Source organism: Hippocampus guttulatus, chromosome 6 (genome assembly GCF_054856545.1).
Source record: "Hippocampus guttulatus isolate MCC_2025c chromosome 6, RoL_Hgut_1.0, whole genome shotgun sequence".
Classification (NCBI taxonomy): domain Eukaryota; kingdom Metazoa; phylum Chordata; class Actinopteri; order Syngnathiformes; family Syngnathidae; genus Hippocampus; species Hippocampus guttulatus.
Window position 1 is genome coordinate 13,971,784 of NC_141266.1, and position 15,582 is coordinate 13,987,365.

At 41.1% G+C, this 15,582-nt stretch overlaps 1 protein-coding gene across 1 annotated transcript in view; it reads left to right on the plus strand.

Moving 5' to 3' along the window:
- Positions 1–12,466, plus strand: part of aplp1 (amyloid beta (A4) precursor-like protein 1) — a 35,545-nt gene extending 23,079 nt beyond the window's left edge. Inside the window, exons 2-17 of the mRNA XM_086114231.1 lie at positions 171–350; positions 1,114–1,243; positions 2,254–2,366; positions 2,439–2,626; positions 2,702–3,009; positions 4,356–4,483; positions 6,572–6,646; positions 6,723–6,881; positions 6,956–7,084; positions 7,839–7,938; positions 8,031–8,198; positions 8,289–8,309; positions 8,619–8,677; positions 8,916–8,981; positions 9,048–9,191; positions 9,285–12,466. Coding sequence (XP_085970357.1) covers positions 171–350; positions 1,114–1,243; positions 2,254–2,366; positions 2,439–2,626; positions 2,702–3,009; positions 4,356–4,483; positions 6,572–6,646; positions 6,723–6,881; positions 6,956–7,084; positions 7,839–7,938; positions 8,031–8,198; positions 8,289–8,309; positions 8,619–8,677; positions 8,916–8,981; positions 9,048–9,191; positions 9,285–9,383 — 2,067 coding nt within the window. The 3' untranslated portion in view covers positions 9,384–12,466. The remainder of the gene's footprint in view (positions 1–170; positions 351–1,113; positions 1,244–2,253; positions 2,367–2,438; positions 2,627–2,701; positions 3,010–4,355; positions 4,484–6,571; positions 6,647–6,722; positions 6,882–6,955; positions 7,085–7,838; positions 7,939–8,030; positions 8,199–8,288; positions 8,310–8,618; positions 8,678–8,915; positions 8,982–9,047; positions 9,192–9,284) is intronic.
- The last annotated feature ends 3,116 nt before the right edge of the window (positions 12,467–15,582 follow it).

Genomic DNA, 15,582 nt, shown 5'->3' on the forward strand with positions numbered 1-15,582 from the left:
TGATACCTCACCCTCGTTCAGTGCCTCAGCTCCGGGTTTATTGCGAGAGTGCATCTACCAATTACCCGTGAGGCCCACTTGCCCCCCTGGATCAGCCTCACTATTATATGTCACTGGGTTTGTATCGACTCGTCCCCATTTCTGTTTTCTCCCCACCCCCATTCCTCCAGGCCTTGTCTATGAGCGAGGTAAACGGGCCCGGCCCCCAGGTGGCAGAACCACAGATTGCGATGTTCTGCGGCCGTCAGCTGCTTCACATGAACCCGCAGACGGGCCAGTGGGAGCCAGACCCTCAGGGCCGCAAGGACTGCTTCAAAGATCCCAATGAAATGCTCTCCTACTGTCAGGAGGTAGGCTTGACAAAGGATGGCACAAAGAAACATTCTCTTTTTTTTGTAATAATTCGGCTCTGCATCGAACGCTATGATCGACTGTATTGAAGATAATCAGTAAAGGGATGTTTTTGGAATGTACAATATTATATCTTTTTTAATCATAGTCTACATAAATAATTAATTAACATTGATTATATAATCATTAAAAATGCACGCATTCAATATATGACACAATATCATATTCCATTTTATATCATCTCTTGTTGCTGATTACTGAGTCCTCATATTATGGGACAATCACATAATTAACACCGCTTCCTTGGAAAATACTGTTTGTATTTATGAGGAAAGGGCGAAAAAGCGCCATCTGGCGGTCATACATGCATAGAATCAGTGTTATATGATGGCTCATAAGGCGTTCTACATTTGTTAACGTCTGAATAAATCTCGGGGTGCGCCTCTTCTTTTAAATTCACAATTTTTGACAGTGGTTCAAAGCAATGAGTTGATAAATTAGAACGAGTCAGTCAAGAACAGTGAACAAAATGGTCGTAATGAAGCATTACACAGAGGCCTTGCATGGCGTTACAAAGACGCATGAGTCTTTCCCTTTTATAGTCTTCTTCCTACACACCCACAACCATTATTTGCCCCTCCTCCTTCAACTTGTCCTCTGACCAAATGTCCCCTGTCTCCTCCTCTTGTCTTTCATTCCCTCTGCTTCTGCCCCTGCATCTCTCTTCCGACACTTCCATCTCTGCATGCTCCGCACGACCAGATGTACCCAGCGCTTTCCATCTCCCACGTAGAGGAGGCAAAAAGTCCTGTGAACATCCCTTACTGGTGTAAGAACGGCTGGAGCCACTGCCAGGCACGCCGCTTCATAGTGGTGCCCTATCGCTGCCTAGGTAAGAGTACTGAAATAAATCATGCAAATGCGCGACATGCCACGCGTCATGAAATGAGAAACAACAGTGTCAACTTCATTTCCATGAGAAGGTGAGGGAATCAGGGAAAGTAGTGTCCTGTCATTTCATTTACAGCCCATTCTGTTGTATCGACTTTTTGTTGCACGCGACACGGAGAAAAAAAATCATGTACTTAAATACAGGAACTCGTATATGGTCACGAGCTTCAAGTGCAGCACAGTACAGCAAAGAGCGCACGTTTTCATTAGCGTAATGCTAATTGTCTTTCTGCAGTTGCGCACTTCAGGTTTATGCAATTTCGACATGTAGGAATTATATTCTAATAAACGGTGGCATTTGAATGGCTTGGATACAAATAGAAAGATCTCTGAATTACCTGCCCACTCAGTGTTAAATTAAACAACCAAATAAAGGTTCTGACATACTGTTCTGACAATTGACCTTATTAACAGCTTTGTATACATATAGTCGGGTGTCTCGAGTGTCTGTCCCCCCACAGACGTGTGTGTAATTGAACATTTTGTGCATATTTCTGAAAATGTGGCTGTAAGTGGAGCGTTCCCGATTTACGTACAGAGTAGATAATAACTGCAACATATACTCTATTTCCACATTGAAACACGCAGTTCCTCATTCACCAATCATAGGGTAGCGGTGCGCCAACACAAATAATAATAATAATAATAAATAGGCGCCTTCTTCAAATAGACCCCTGGCTCTCTGTATTTGGGGAAATGGCCATATTTTAAGGAAATATGCCAAATAAGGAGTCACTGATTGTGTGTCTCACTCGCCTGACGGTCGTGCGGGCAGCGTGGGTTAAAGAGACAAAAAAAAAAAAAAAAGAGAGACAGCGAGAGAAAAGATGTTCAAAATAGTTTCGGTGACCGGTGACTTTCGACTCTTGTGAACCCAGACCTGGACTCCAGTCGTAGAATGGAGGGATGATTCTCACAGGGAGATTTTTGTGTATTTCCATATTGGTGCAGAAGGTGAGTATGTGAGCGAGGCCCTGCTGGTTCCAGACCGATGCCGTTTCCTTCACCAGGAGAAGATGGATGCCTGCGAAAGTTACGTGTACTGGCACAACATTGCAAAGGAGGTGCGATACATGGCAGCGCATCTAAATGTGTGTGAAGCAACAAAGATGACTTGTAATGTTCTTCTCCCAAAGGCGTGCACTGTCGACAATCTGGAGCTTCACAGCTATGGGATGCTTTTGCCATGTGGAGAAAATTTCCGCGGGGTGGAATATGTATGCTGCCCAGGTCGAAGCAGCACCAGCAGTAAGCCAGAAATTGAAGAAAGGGAACTCCTCACTGGCCACCAGACCACACAGAATCGCGGAATACTCAATTCTGCGTAAGACCCCCCCGAGATTCGGTTTTGACCACTTAGCATGTCTGGATGCATGGTCACCGCCTTTTATTTCTGCAGCGGCAAAGTGATCGAACCCACCCCGAGCCCCTCCCCCGACACCGACATTTACGAGACGGATATGGAGGACGACGATGACGAGATGGTGGAGGACGACGAGGATGAGGAAGAGGAAGAAGAGGATGAGGTGGATGAGGATCCGGTGGAAGAGGAGGACGAAGAGGAGCCCATTGCAGTGAGAAACCCAGAGAAGTACGAATACCCCATCGACTCGGGTCCCTACCAGACAGCTGACTATCTGGACTCATCCTACTATGACAAGAGCTACAAAGCCACAACCTCACCACCTCTGATGAAAGGAGACAGCGGTACTTGTACTCATCCCCCTCTTGATAAGCACAACTAGAACTGATGTCAATATTTATGGGGTGATTCCAGTGCTTCACTTTTTCCACATTTTGCGATGTTTTCACACATCCAGCGTCTAAAATAATGATGCAGCTCATTTATGGATTTTTTTACAGGCTTCGTGCCACCAACACATTCCCCGCCAATCTCAATTCTCCCCCTTATGCCTTGTTTCGCGCCTTACTCCACAGGTATGCGTGTCCACAAGAACGAAGGGTTGTCTCAGTCGGCACCGGGTGGGCGGGCTTGGTCTCACGTCAGGAAGCAGAGACGGCTCCAAGTTATAGCCAACAAACTGTGGCATGGTGTGAGACCAAGCCGTCTCACTTGATGTCACAAGAACGTAGAGGGGAAAAAGTCGCAGATTGTCGGACATTGATAATTTCCGATGTTTACCAACTGTGTCCAAAGCAAGAGCATTGTGAAAACGGCTTTGTGGGGAAAAAGATTATCCAAAACACCACATTGGGTATATATATACAGTATATATATATATATATATATATATATAAATTAGAGCTGTCAGTTTAGCGCGTTTTTATTGGCATTAATTTAAATGAATTTTAACGGGATTAAATTTTTTCTCGCGAGATTAACGCGGCACACGTCACAGCGGATGTTACGGTTCTCTATAAATAAACCAGAAACAAAACAACAAGCGCGCTGCACAGGTCCACGCACGTTTGTTTTGCCAGCCATGGCAGCGCGAGACACCAAAAACGGATACTTTAAGAGTTTATGAATGGAAAGTTTACTTTTAAAAAGTTGCCAGATTGTTCCACTGACAAGACCAAAGTTTCCTGTATTTTTTTTCACTGTTGTTGATGGACAGTAATATTGTGTGAGAGATTGTGTGAATAACTCCTCCAAGTGAAAAATGTTCACGTTGAAAATCGAAATTGTTATTTCAGTAAATATTTGCATTTTGCACATAGAAAACTGATTCATGATTCCATGTTGATGAGAGCATTAAAATAGGACAAAAAATATAAAAGGAAATTCAGAAACGATAAAAAATGTGTGAGTGATCACGATTATTTTTTTAGTTCATTTGAGTTAATTATGACAGTTGCATTTTTAATTAGATTAAATATTTTACTCGTTTGACAGCTCTAATATATATACATATATATATATATATATATATATACACAGTATATATTTTTTTCTTTGGAATTTGGCAGTAAAATATAATGCGGAAAAAAGTGAAGCACTGTGAATATTTTTCTGATGCACTGTAATTTTCAACTTTGAAGCCAGGCAAAGTAAAAACAATTGACTCTGTTTCCTGTCACTCCCATTTCAGTGACAACCACTCGACCCACAGATGGCGTGGACGTTTATTTCGAGAAGCCAGTGGACGACACTGAGCATGCCAACTTTCTGCGTGCCAAAACAGACTTGGAGGAACGACGAATGAAGCGCATCAATGAGGTGAATTTCACAGGGTGGAGAGTACCTGAACAGATTCTAAATTCTGCTGTTCTTTTTGCACCATTTTTGGCATGAGTAATCCAAGTCGAGGGTTGGGCGATTTGGCTCAAAATTCACAATAATGGCAAAGATCACAATATAAAATTAAGGCATAACACGACCTTCCGTTAAATGTTAAGCAAGCCCCCTCACTGTCCTTTTATTAAATTTCATCTTAAAATACATTATTCTTTGGCTTTGCATTGTTTGAGTGCTTTATGGTGTCTGTTGTATTCGTGTTTTCAATTTCTTGTTTTCATTGTTGTTATATGACAGATTTTAGTCCGTGCAAAGCACTTTTCATGCAGCAATAGTTTACTTAAAGTTCTCTATAATTTAAATTTAGTTGAGAAAATGGACTGATAGATGGTTGGAAGGAAATACCAAGATCCTTTGGATTACTACAAATAATGCGTTGTTGTTCTTCTGGTGCAGGGGTGCACAACCATTTTTGACCAAAGATCTACTTTTTGATTGACCAACCTCCCGCGGTCGACCCGTTACCCCACACGCGTACATACGCACGCACTTACACACGCATGCCCCGATGAGTAATAGTTATAAGATAAATGAAACAGAAAAATAAAGTAGACGCAAAAGTTTGCCAGTTTGTGAAAATCAAATCACTGCTTACCTGAGTAGGGACCTGACACGGAGTCATGGGACGGACCTTGCAGCGTAGCTCGATCGTAGCTCACGTGTCGCGTTTTAAAATGCTTCTCCCTGCACTCCAGATTTCCATTCTTTGCCCGTGCCCTCGGTGAATTGTACATGAAACAAACGCTGAATGAGAATAATAACGATAAACGATAAAGCGCAACAGCTCTGATCGCGAGCTGCCCTTCCAGACTGCTGCCCGCTAACAACTTCCGGTGATGTACGTCACTCGGAACCGTATGTTCAAAAAGTGACCTGCTTTTTTATTTTATTTAACCGTTTTTAAATGCTTTTTTGTGAAAGTGGGACTGATAGGATGCTAAGGGTGCAGTGTGAATTAACTCAAAAATATAACATGTGAATAACACGCACACAGACACACAAATGTTTTGAGTTGTGGTTTTTATTTCCCTCTACAACCCTCGCGATCGACTTTGGACCGAGTTTCCAGTCAATCGCGATCGACGTACTGAGCACCCCTGTTCTAGTGTATTAATGGAAGTAATGCAGTTAGAGACAGAACGATAACATTCTCTTCCACAAAATGGCATAAATGCACATAATTATTGTGTATCCACTTTTTTCACTGTATTTTTTTCCTGTTATTTTGTTTGAGGAAAAGCGTTTCAGATAACTGATGGATTGGTGCTGTCATCGTACGTAGAGCAGTGGTTCTTAACCTTGTTGAAAAGTACCGAACCCAACCGGTTCATATGCACATTCACCGAACCCTTCATTCGTGAAAAATAAAAAGATTATTTTTTAAAACAAATTCAAGACATAAAAAAAGCATTTATTAAAAACAGAAAAAAGTAAACACAAGTAGTATAAGTATAAATTATACATTTTTTAAAATTGTGCACAAAATGAACTAGCCAGTGATGGCTAAGCGGGAATGTCATAACTAATTGACATGTTGAGTCAGGTGTGTCTTAACCTCTATGGCAGAGGTTCAGTCGAACTCCTGGGCTTCGATCAAACCCAGGTTAAGAACCACTGATGTAGAGGGTTTGCGCTGTAAATTGAGGGGGCAGGAGGTGGACCCGAACCTGGAGGGCAGATATTCCTGAACCAAAAATGTATTTCCAAAAATAAAAATCCTACCAAGGTACTGTGGGGTGCAAAAAAAACTATTTTAGAATAAATCAACAAAGCTCTGAAAAAAAATCACATCTCAAAGAAACAAAACGCTCATGACAAAACAAGTGTGTAACAGCAACAAAAGCAGTAAGCAGTAGACAAAAGAAATACATTCAACAAAACAAATTTTGGAATCATTTTGGGCTTTTCCCCTCAATATTGTAAGAAAGCAGTCTATGATCTTGCCTGAGCAGTTTCAATGGAAAAATAGTATGTGACTGTTTTCCGACATGAAATCTTTCCATTTGTTAGATCATGAAGGAGTGGGCTGAGGCAGACAACAAGTCAAAGAATCTGCCAAAGTCAGAGCAGCAAGCCCTAAATGAGGTATGTGTGTCAGATGGTATAATGGCGTAGCTGCTTACATGGCCTCCATTTTAATTCCATCATCATCTGCCTGCAGCACTTCCAGTCCGTGCTGCAGACGCTGGAGGAACAAGTGGCGGGCGAGAGGCAGAGACTGGTAGAGACTCATCTGGCCAGAGTGGAGTCCATCCTCAACAACAACCGCCGGCTGGCCCTGGAGAACTACCTGACTGCGGTGCAGTCTGACGAGCCACAGGTCAAACATAAAAGTCATAGAAAGCGAGCAGTCGCAAAAATGGCCACGTCGAAACATCGCTGTCCTCTTTGCAGCCGGAGCACGTGCTGCAGGCTCTGAAGCGATACATGGCAGCCGAGCAGAAGGACCGCAGACACACACTCAGGCACTACCAGCATATTGTGGCTGTCGACCCGCAGAAGGCTGAGCAGATGAAATTCCAGGTGCCTGACGCTTTGATATTTACTGCTGACTACTGCAAATTCTGTACGGGCTTCGAGTGTCACTTCAATAAACTGATTTTTAAAAAAAAAATGAGATAAAGGATCTATTCATCCTCGATCAAAGGTAAATTTTGCAGACGACAAAACCAACTTCATTCTTTTTTTGCCCTGGAACCTCCAAAGCAGAACACAATCCCTTCTGCCAAGTTGGTTGACTTCCAGTTCTAATTATTGCACACAGGTCAACAACTTTGTTATGATTTTTTTGCTTTTTTTTTTTTAAATCAGAGATGCAAGTAAACCTTTCTTAATTTTGATTTTGATTTTTTTTCACTGATTCTGCCCTCATATTTTCTCTAGCACATCTCATACATTTATTGACATCATGGCCATTACAACTTTAATACAGTATGTAATATAGTCATGTATTGAGTAATATTTATGAAGGGAGAAGTTCAGGAACAGTTGGACTTTTTTTTTTCCGGAAACGTCATAGCGATAGTATAAATTGCAACGCATGGTAAATTCCTATCCCGTAAGCTTTTATTGGTCCAAATTAAAATTTAAAAAATTTAACATATAATAGGGTGACCATTCCATGGTTTACCCCACCTCTCGCTCAAAGAACAAGGAATGGCTTTTGCTTGAACTTCAAATTGTACCACATTTGAGTTCACGCTGTCCTCTGGGTCCAATTCAAGGTCAGATCCATTGCAGCTTGCTGTTAAAACTTGTCAATTCCGTTTTTTTCCAGGTGTACACACATCTGCATGTGATCGAGGAGAGGATGAACCAGAGTCTGGCGCTGCTCTACAAGGACCCAATCTTGGCCGAGGAGCTCCATGATGATATCCGTATGCTGGAATATATTTGGGGTGTCTTGGAAAGTTTGCATTTAACTTAAAACTTTGTACATTCACCAAAGTTTTAAATGTGTTCACCGCAGAAGACCTGGTGCGGGCAGAGCGGGGCGACATCAGCGAGCTCATGACCACGTCCTTCTCTGAGACCCACACCACCGAGGAGCTTCTGCCAGCTCAGAGTGAGGAAGAGAAGGATGACGAGGAAGAAGAGGAGAGAGAATTCCAGAACAGGCCTTATCCTCCTCGCGTTGGTACGAACCGTGTCTGCATTATGTTAGGTCTGTCGCACTAGGCTATTTTTTTTCCCCCCCTAACATTGTCTTTCCTCCTTGTCGCTACAGACTTGCAATCGAATAAGAAAGGTGAGCAAGCCCGTCTATTCATCTGTTATACAGATGGGGGTTCGGTAAACGCAGGGGATGTACAAGATATGCGTAACAATAGCGGAGGAAAAAAGCACCATGCCATAACATTAAACTGAAACCCTATGATTGGTTGCCCTATCCTGTTTATCCATTCCATACAAGTATTTAGAATGTAAGGCAAGTAATCACTGCTGCATGCTTCTTGAAAACGTGCTAAATATGATCTATTGACACCTTTGTTTCATAAGACCTATTTGTGAATGAGGTGTTCTTTAACCCAATGTGATGATGATTTTGTGTTTGCAGGAGATGAATATGACTATGCCACATCTGAGAGGGCTCCTACTTACGAATATGAGGAAAAGGTAGCATTCTTTGTGTGTGTGTGTGTGTGTGTGTGTGTGTGTGTGTGTGTGTGTGTGTGTGTGTGTGTGTGTGTGTGTGTGTTTCATGATAATAAGTGGTCACGAGGAGACCACCTCCCACCCACAATCGCGCTTCTGTCTCTGAAACGTCAAAGTTCATTATATGTACACTGAAAACATTTTTCAACTCATGGTTGATCGCTACCTAAATGTTTCGGCACATTCTGTTCCCTCATAGATCAACACCTCCGTGGAGCTCAAGCAGGTCGTCTACAAGCCTGATGAGATCGAGAGAGATGAACTGGTAAGAGTGACGTGACCCAATGATCAATGTTCAAGAAATGAGTGATTTGCATCTTTCTTTCCAAAGCAACCTGACGCCTTGGAGACATTTAACCGTGGAGCAATGGTGGGCTTGCTGGTGGTGGCTGTGGCCATCGCCATGGTGATGGTTATCAGTCTGTTGCTGGTGCGCAGGAAGCCCTACGGCACCATCAGCCACGGCATCGTGGAGGTAGGACCTGACAAATATACAATCGAGTCCTGCATGTTCGGTCAAGTTTCTTTCGTCGCATATGATGACTGAGCTCACGTTTGTCTCCAACAGGTGGACCCCATGCTGACCCCAGAAGAGCGACAGCTCACCAAAATGCAAAACCACGGCTACGAAAACCCCACTTACAAATTCTTTGAGCAAATGAACTGAGTTCGTAACAAAGACGACCGCTGGTTCCCTCCCGTCGTCACGGCGGTGCACCGACCACGCCACCCACCTGTAATGGATTGAAAACATTGAGATTTCATTAATTAACTACATAAACTCAGTCTTTAGTTCGTATCCATTGTAAATGACCAACGACGTCAATAATCATTACCGAAATGTGAATAGTGAATATTATACTTCACCTGCTGTAATCTCCATTGGATTAGATCCTGCTGCAAACTGTCGAAAACGTCCCATTGAAACAGTCATCACAGTGGCATGACGTGACCTACTGACATACCAGAAACGGAATGGTGCATAATGCTTTAGAATATTTATTTTTCCAAAGTCGACTTCATATTGTCTCACATAGATATAGTACTGTATCCATGTAGATGAGTGTGATAGGCAGCCCGTTCGTCCTCATTTACAACCACAAATGACCAATTAAATGAAATGTACCTCCATCAACTTCAACATTTCCAATGAGATCAGATAGATATTTTTTCAAAGTATATATCTTATTTACTTCCAAATATCAGCCCTCAACACTTCTTTTACATAAATTGGCAAATATCCTGCAAAATATCCAGTTGAGCCGAATTAAGTTTATTTATCCTGCAAATCTGTGCGGTTCCCGTCACCACTTCTAAAAAAGTTGCCGTTCCAAACGGACACTGTAAATAACAATCGACGTACAGTTAGCCCCCCCATCCCCCATATGATTCTCATCCCGTTCGGATTATTGGTTATTTGTCAAATGGGTATCTTCTGCCTGGAAATGATACGATACAGCAGAAATTGACTTAAAGCGCCTTTGTTAGCTACATTAATATTCAAGATTTTGGATGTTATTCTTTGTCCGAGTCATTTCCATTTGGACAGCACCTTCTTTTGCATCATTCTCAAGGATTCTGATGACTTGGAGCGCAATCGACATCATTTTAATCAATTTGAACATGACTGTACCGCAGCTTACGCTCACGTTCCAAAAACACGCTTATGTTACTTTAACTGAAGATTGTAAATTGTCCAGCTGTGAATGTAAGTGTGAATTGTCAAAAGTCAGCTGGGTCAGCTCCTGCTTACCTATGACCTGAATGAAAACAAGCGCGACAGAACGGATTTATGAACATTACAAATGCATGTACTGAGGATGAGTCAGAATACTATTTCCAAATGAATATCTTTTGACACAACGTCATTCAGTCTTCAGACGCTTTTCTTGCGTCAATCCAGCCCGACGATACAGTAACTTGTTTTGCTTTGCCGAGCGTATGATTAATTCCGGAGTCAAGTGTATCCTATCTTCCTCGTAGTAGACGTCCTGGTTAGACGTTCCTTTAAATCGTTGGTGTAATGGAGTAATACTAATCAACTAGTGCATTGTGCTGTAAACGAGAAGGAGAAGCATTTTCCTTACATGGCTGATTGAAAACGGACTGTTGTAAAAAAAAAAAAAAAAAAAAAACAGCACAAGACGATACAGTAACTTCTTTCTGAATGTATTTAAGGTAGATGTTGAGATTCCATTCCCTTAGTTAGTGACTTTATTTTCCCCGTCGTTAATCCCAGAGTCGTGACATTAGGGCACCGGACATGCATTGTCGCTCTCGTCAGTACTTGGTAGCAGCCTGCTCATAATTTGTCAAGTGACTGTCAAGGCAGAGGAATTAAAAAGCCGAAGTTGTAAAATACAGAGTGCAGTATATTGTGTCAGTATGTGTATTCAATCCTAAGAAAAAAACAAAAACAAAACAAAAAAACAGCACATGCAGTTATAAGTAGTGATCGTATGTCATTAAGCTACCGGTAATCGTCTTGACATCTTAACACGAAATATTAGCACTCTGTACATGCGTTCTTTTTCCTCTTAGCTCCGTGTGTCATTTTACAAAGTCACTTAAGAGGGTCATGTTGCAGGATGTGCTGATAATCCCGTTTTGGAGATGATGCAAAAAAACACATACACACACACACACGGTGGAGTTGTGACGGTGTTTCATAAGGCGGGTTGTGTTACGATGGGTCACAGCCTTTGTATAATTTGTACAGCTACGTTAGTGAATGTCCACAGTTTAACGATACTACTGAAACCATAGATGAGAATACGCTTGCCTGTTTTTATTTGGATCGCGAAAACCACCACTGAGGGTTCCCTACCAGCATTTAGCAGATGTAGGTATGTAATTCCGTAGTTACGCCCAATGCCATTTCTACCCGTGTCCTCTGTTCAATTCTCTCCCTGTGAAATACTAAAACATGTCATTGAGATTTTAATTGCTGCGTTATTGCCTTTTACAATGCCGTGTTTTTTGGATGTAATTATATTGTATTTTTTATTTATATTGGATGTGATTATCAGTTGTTTCGAGGGTCATGGTTTTCACGTGTCATTTTAGGAGCTCGTATTGTAAAACAATGACATGTTTAAGATAAATGTGAATTGTAGTCAGGTGTATGCAGCCTAATCGACAGCGACAGTGTGGCACTAAGCACAATCCAAACAAATTGCTCCGTAAGTGCTGAGCATGGCTATTTGACCACATTTCCTTGAGCAATGAATGAATTCTTTATTTTTTATGATTTTTGTTTGTTTGTTTGTTCGTTTGGTTTTTTTCAATGTTCTGAACGCACACTTTCAGGGCAGAATAATGCTGCCCGAGGAGTTGTGTCATAGCTGACTCCTTCTTGGATAGAGCTTAACTTCCTATTTCTGTTGCTGGACTTCTTTAGTCAACAAACTCTTTGAGATTGGTTGAAAAAGGCCGCTGCTGGTGGCAGCTAAGTAGCGCACGCTCCATTTCGCCTCACTTGCTCCAAACTGCGAAAAGTCATCTATGAATTTCAGACAAAGGCTCCATTATCATGCCCATCCGTGGCTTGTGCACACAAATATACGACACTAGTTCACTATTGCCCCCCCCCATACGATCCGTAAACCGAAGCCATGCACCAAGAAGAAGCAGCTACTCTAATTTGACAAAAAGTGTTCTCTGTTGTGTAAATGTACTTGCAAGCAATCGGAGGCTGTAAAAAACACACCAAGCTAATTGATAGTGAAATAAAATTGAATGACCCATAAAGGTTATTGTCTTCCTTGTTTCCATTGATCTTCACTTGGACCTTTTCTGTATCTGACACGCAACATTCGGGGAACTTGACACAGTTAAATTTGTTCGGCAGGGCGGCACAGGAGATTTGAAAAGCCACACTGCATCTAAAGGGGACAACCATGTGGCTTCATGGTTTCTGAACATCTAGAAACAAGCATCAAGAGTAGGAGGAAGTTTATATGTGAGGTTTCTAGTTATTTGCGCTAAAGTGACAACTGTATGTCTGGCATTGATCCAAATTTTAACGTCTCAAAGAGTTTGCCAAGTTTGCTCACCGTGCTCTGATTGCCACCCTAGCTGGATGAAGAAGTTAAAACTTCTCATGTTCTGTGTTTCGAAAAAGAACATAAGCAAGTACATTTTACTCTGTTGAGGAAATAGATACATTTTTCCTACCCGTCTCATGTTTAATAACCAATGGAGCATTTATAGTAGATCAGAATGCAAAAATGATATGTTTTATGAGAAAATAATACCATGTCAAAAGTACAAGGTTCTCATGAGAGTTTAGTTACATTTCATACAAAATGAATGCAGGTTTGTAAAATACCGACACGTTATTTTAAAATATGACCAGATTTTTTTTTGTGGCGTGGAATAATGTTTAGGGGGCTTGTGTGTGTGTGTGTCTAGTTTCCTTTCACGTCACACCAAATGTGCTCGACGCTGTGACACTGTGACAAGCATCAGGAAACACGACGCTTGTCGTAGCAGCACTTAAAGCAATTGAATACTTGACACAAATACTGACCACCAACCTGCTAATGAGTACAAAAGAGTGGGCGGTACCACACACACATTTCCTTCAAAAATTACAAAGAAGTGTCTGTCTGGCATGAACATCGCACAGGTTCCCTTCATCCAGACCACAATTCTCACAGCGAGTTGTATTACTGTGAAAAAAGATTGTGTGGCCGTACAGTGACAGTTTAGCAGCCTCCGGCAACAGTCATCACGCTTGTGGTTCCTCAGAACTCCACAGCTCACAGGCGTCCACTGTGGTGAAGTGACTCATATTTACCACGACGTGTGTTACAAAGCAGCCTGCCTCTGCATTTTCTTTAGTTCACTAACGCTTTGATTCATTCAAGAAACCATGCAGGGGTAGCAAAGTAACAATATTTGGTACGGTAAGTGGGGGACTAAACTCTTATTAGGCAGTAGAAACAAAAAAGTTCAATCTAATACTGATTGATTGTATACTGCATTTTGTGCGGTATTAAACTTGATGACGGATGGAAAATCTACCTCAAAGTTGTTCTTCTTGCAATTTCCTTGCATGAGCAGCTGTCAAATTAATGCAGTGACATACATTTCCTTTGGAGTTACCTGGATTTCTGCATTAACTGGTCATAAGATGTGATCGGCTTTTGATCCAAGTCAAAACTGTGAAGTGTGTGGTGTATCATGGTTTGGGACTGCTTTGCTATCTCAGAGCCTGGACGCCTTGCTATCATCAACAGAAAAATGGATGACCATATTTTTCCAAGACATTTTGTAATTTGAGGCCATCTGTCTGTCTTATGCAGGTCTGATCTGCAACCACAGGAAACATTTGGCAGTGGTAAAGGAGGCTAAACCAGTAATTACATTTGAAGGTTGACATTTCCCACCCTGCGCCATTTTTTGGATGAAGAGGATACAGTATATATACAGTATATTTTTAAATCAATTCATGCAGACATGCAGGTGATCCCAAAGAGTTCAAATCACTTTTTCTTGCAAAGGTTTTATTCCATTCGGAAATGTTGATCATTAATGTACCAAGTTTGGTTTCTTTCTCTCAGATGACTGGTCTGCCACAAACGCAAAGCTGCTCTCGCTGTAGAACTGTTTCCCATTCAGTTCCAGATGACATTTACTATGCAAAATCATGTAAATGTTAAAAACATTAGATCAGGTTAATTTATGACATGAGAGCGCAAATGTCACACACATACAGTGACGTCTTGATTGACAAACAATAACCATTTATACTTTTTCGGATTGTGAACATGAATATTTATCAGAGACAGAAACAGATCGCAAAAATACCCAGAGTGGAAAGTAAAATAAACCATCAAACAACTGTCACATTAAAAGGTTCTCAAAAGTACTGCAAAGAAGGGTGCTATTTTTTTCATTCATTTTAGATTTATGTTAACTTTTTTTTTAACTAACAAATTATTAATAAAGTCGGGAAAGCTCAATCAAAATGTATTGTTTTGAGGTTGGGGATTGAATGTGAATATTGTAAGTACAGTATACTGCACATCTGTCTGCAAAACAATCGTGCAACCATTTTTAAAAATTAATTACAGTAGATTTTTCCCTTTAACCAGATACGGTTTAATTTGATTGCTCATCAAAGTAGAGAGACTAACTTCACCGTGTTGGATGATCTATGACAGTGTTTCCCAAGGTGTGGTTTGAGTGCGACTAGTGGCCAGATAATACGTGAAATACATTTTATTTGAACCATTATTTAAGTCCTTTATTTTCCTATATTCGCTCACATTGTTTATCAAACTGTGTCTTATAATAATATTAAAAATACTTTTTAGGAATAAAACCAAACCCGTTTTTTTGTTTGTTTGGGGTTTTTTCGTAGTAACACTTGGGCCTACTACTTTACTGTATTTTGTGTTTGTCATTACAGTGGAGAGCAGAGGATTTTTTAAAGTGGTATTTGGTGTAAAAAAAAAATATATATATATATATATATTGCATTTAACTATCAAAGTTCTAAGGAAACGTACGTCTCAACAACACATTGTACCACAAGGTCTGGAAACTACTATGCAGCCACTGCTGTTTTAACGCTTTGCTTGACACATATCTACCCCTCCAGCCCCAACTCGTACCATAGACCCTTATATAGCCCATATATGCATGTTTCCTGTCACAGATGAACATCTTTTTACATGGTTTGGTGTCAGAGCAAAGAAAATGTTCACATAGTGACCAACAATTGAGCTTGACATGGTACGACTTGCCACATTAGGTTAGAAATAAACTGATTTGTTATGTTGGTTTAAGTTGGAGGTGACCTGGGGCATTTTTTCATTCAACTGCAGAAAGCATGATGACTTTGATCGTAAGGTGGG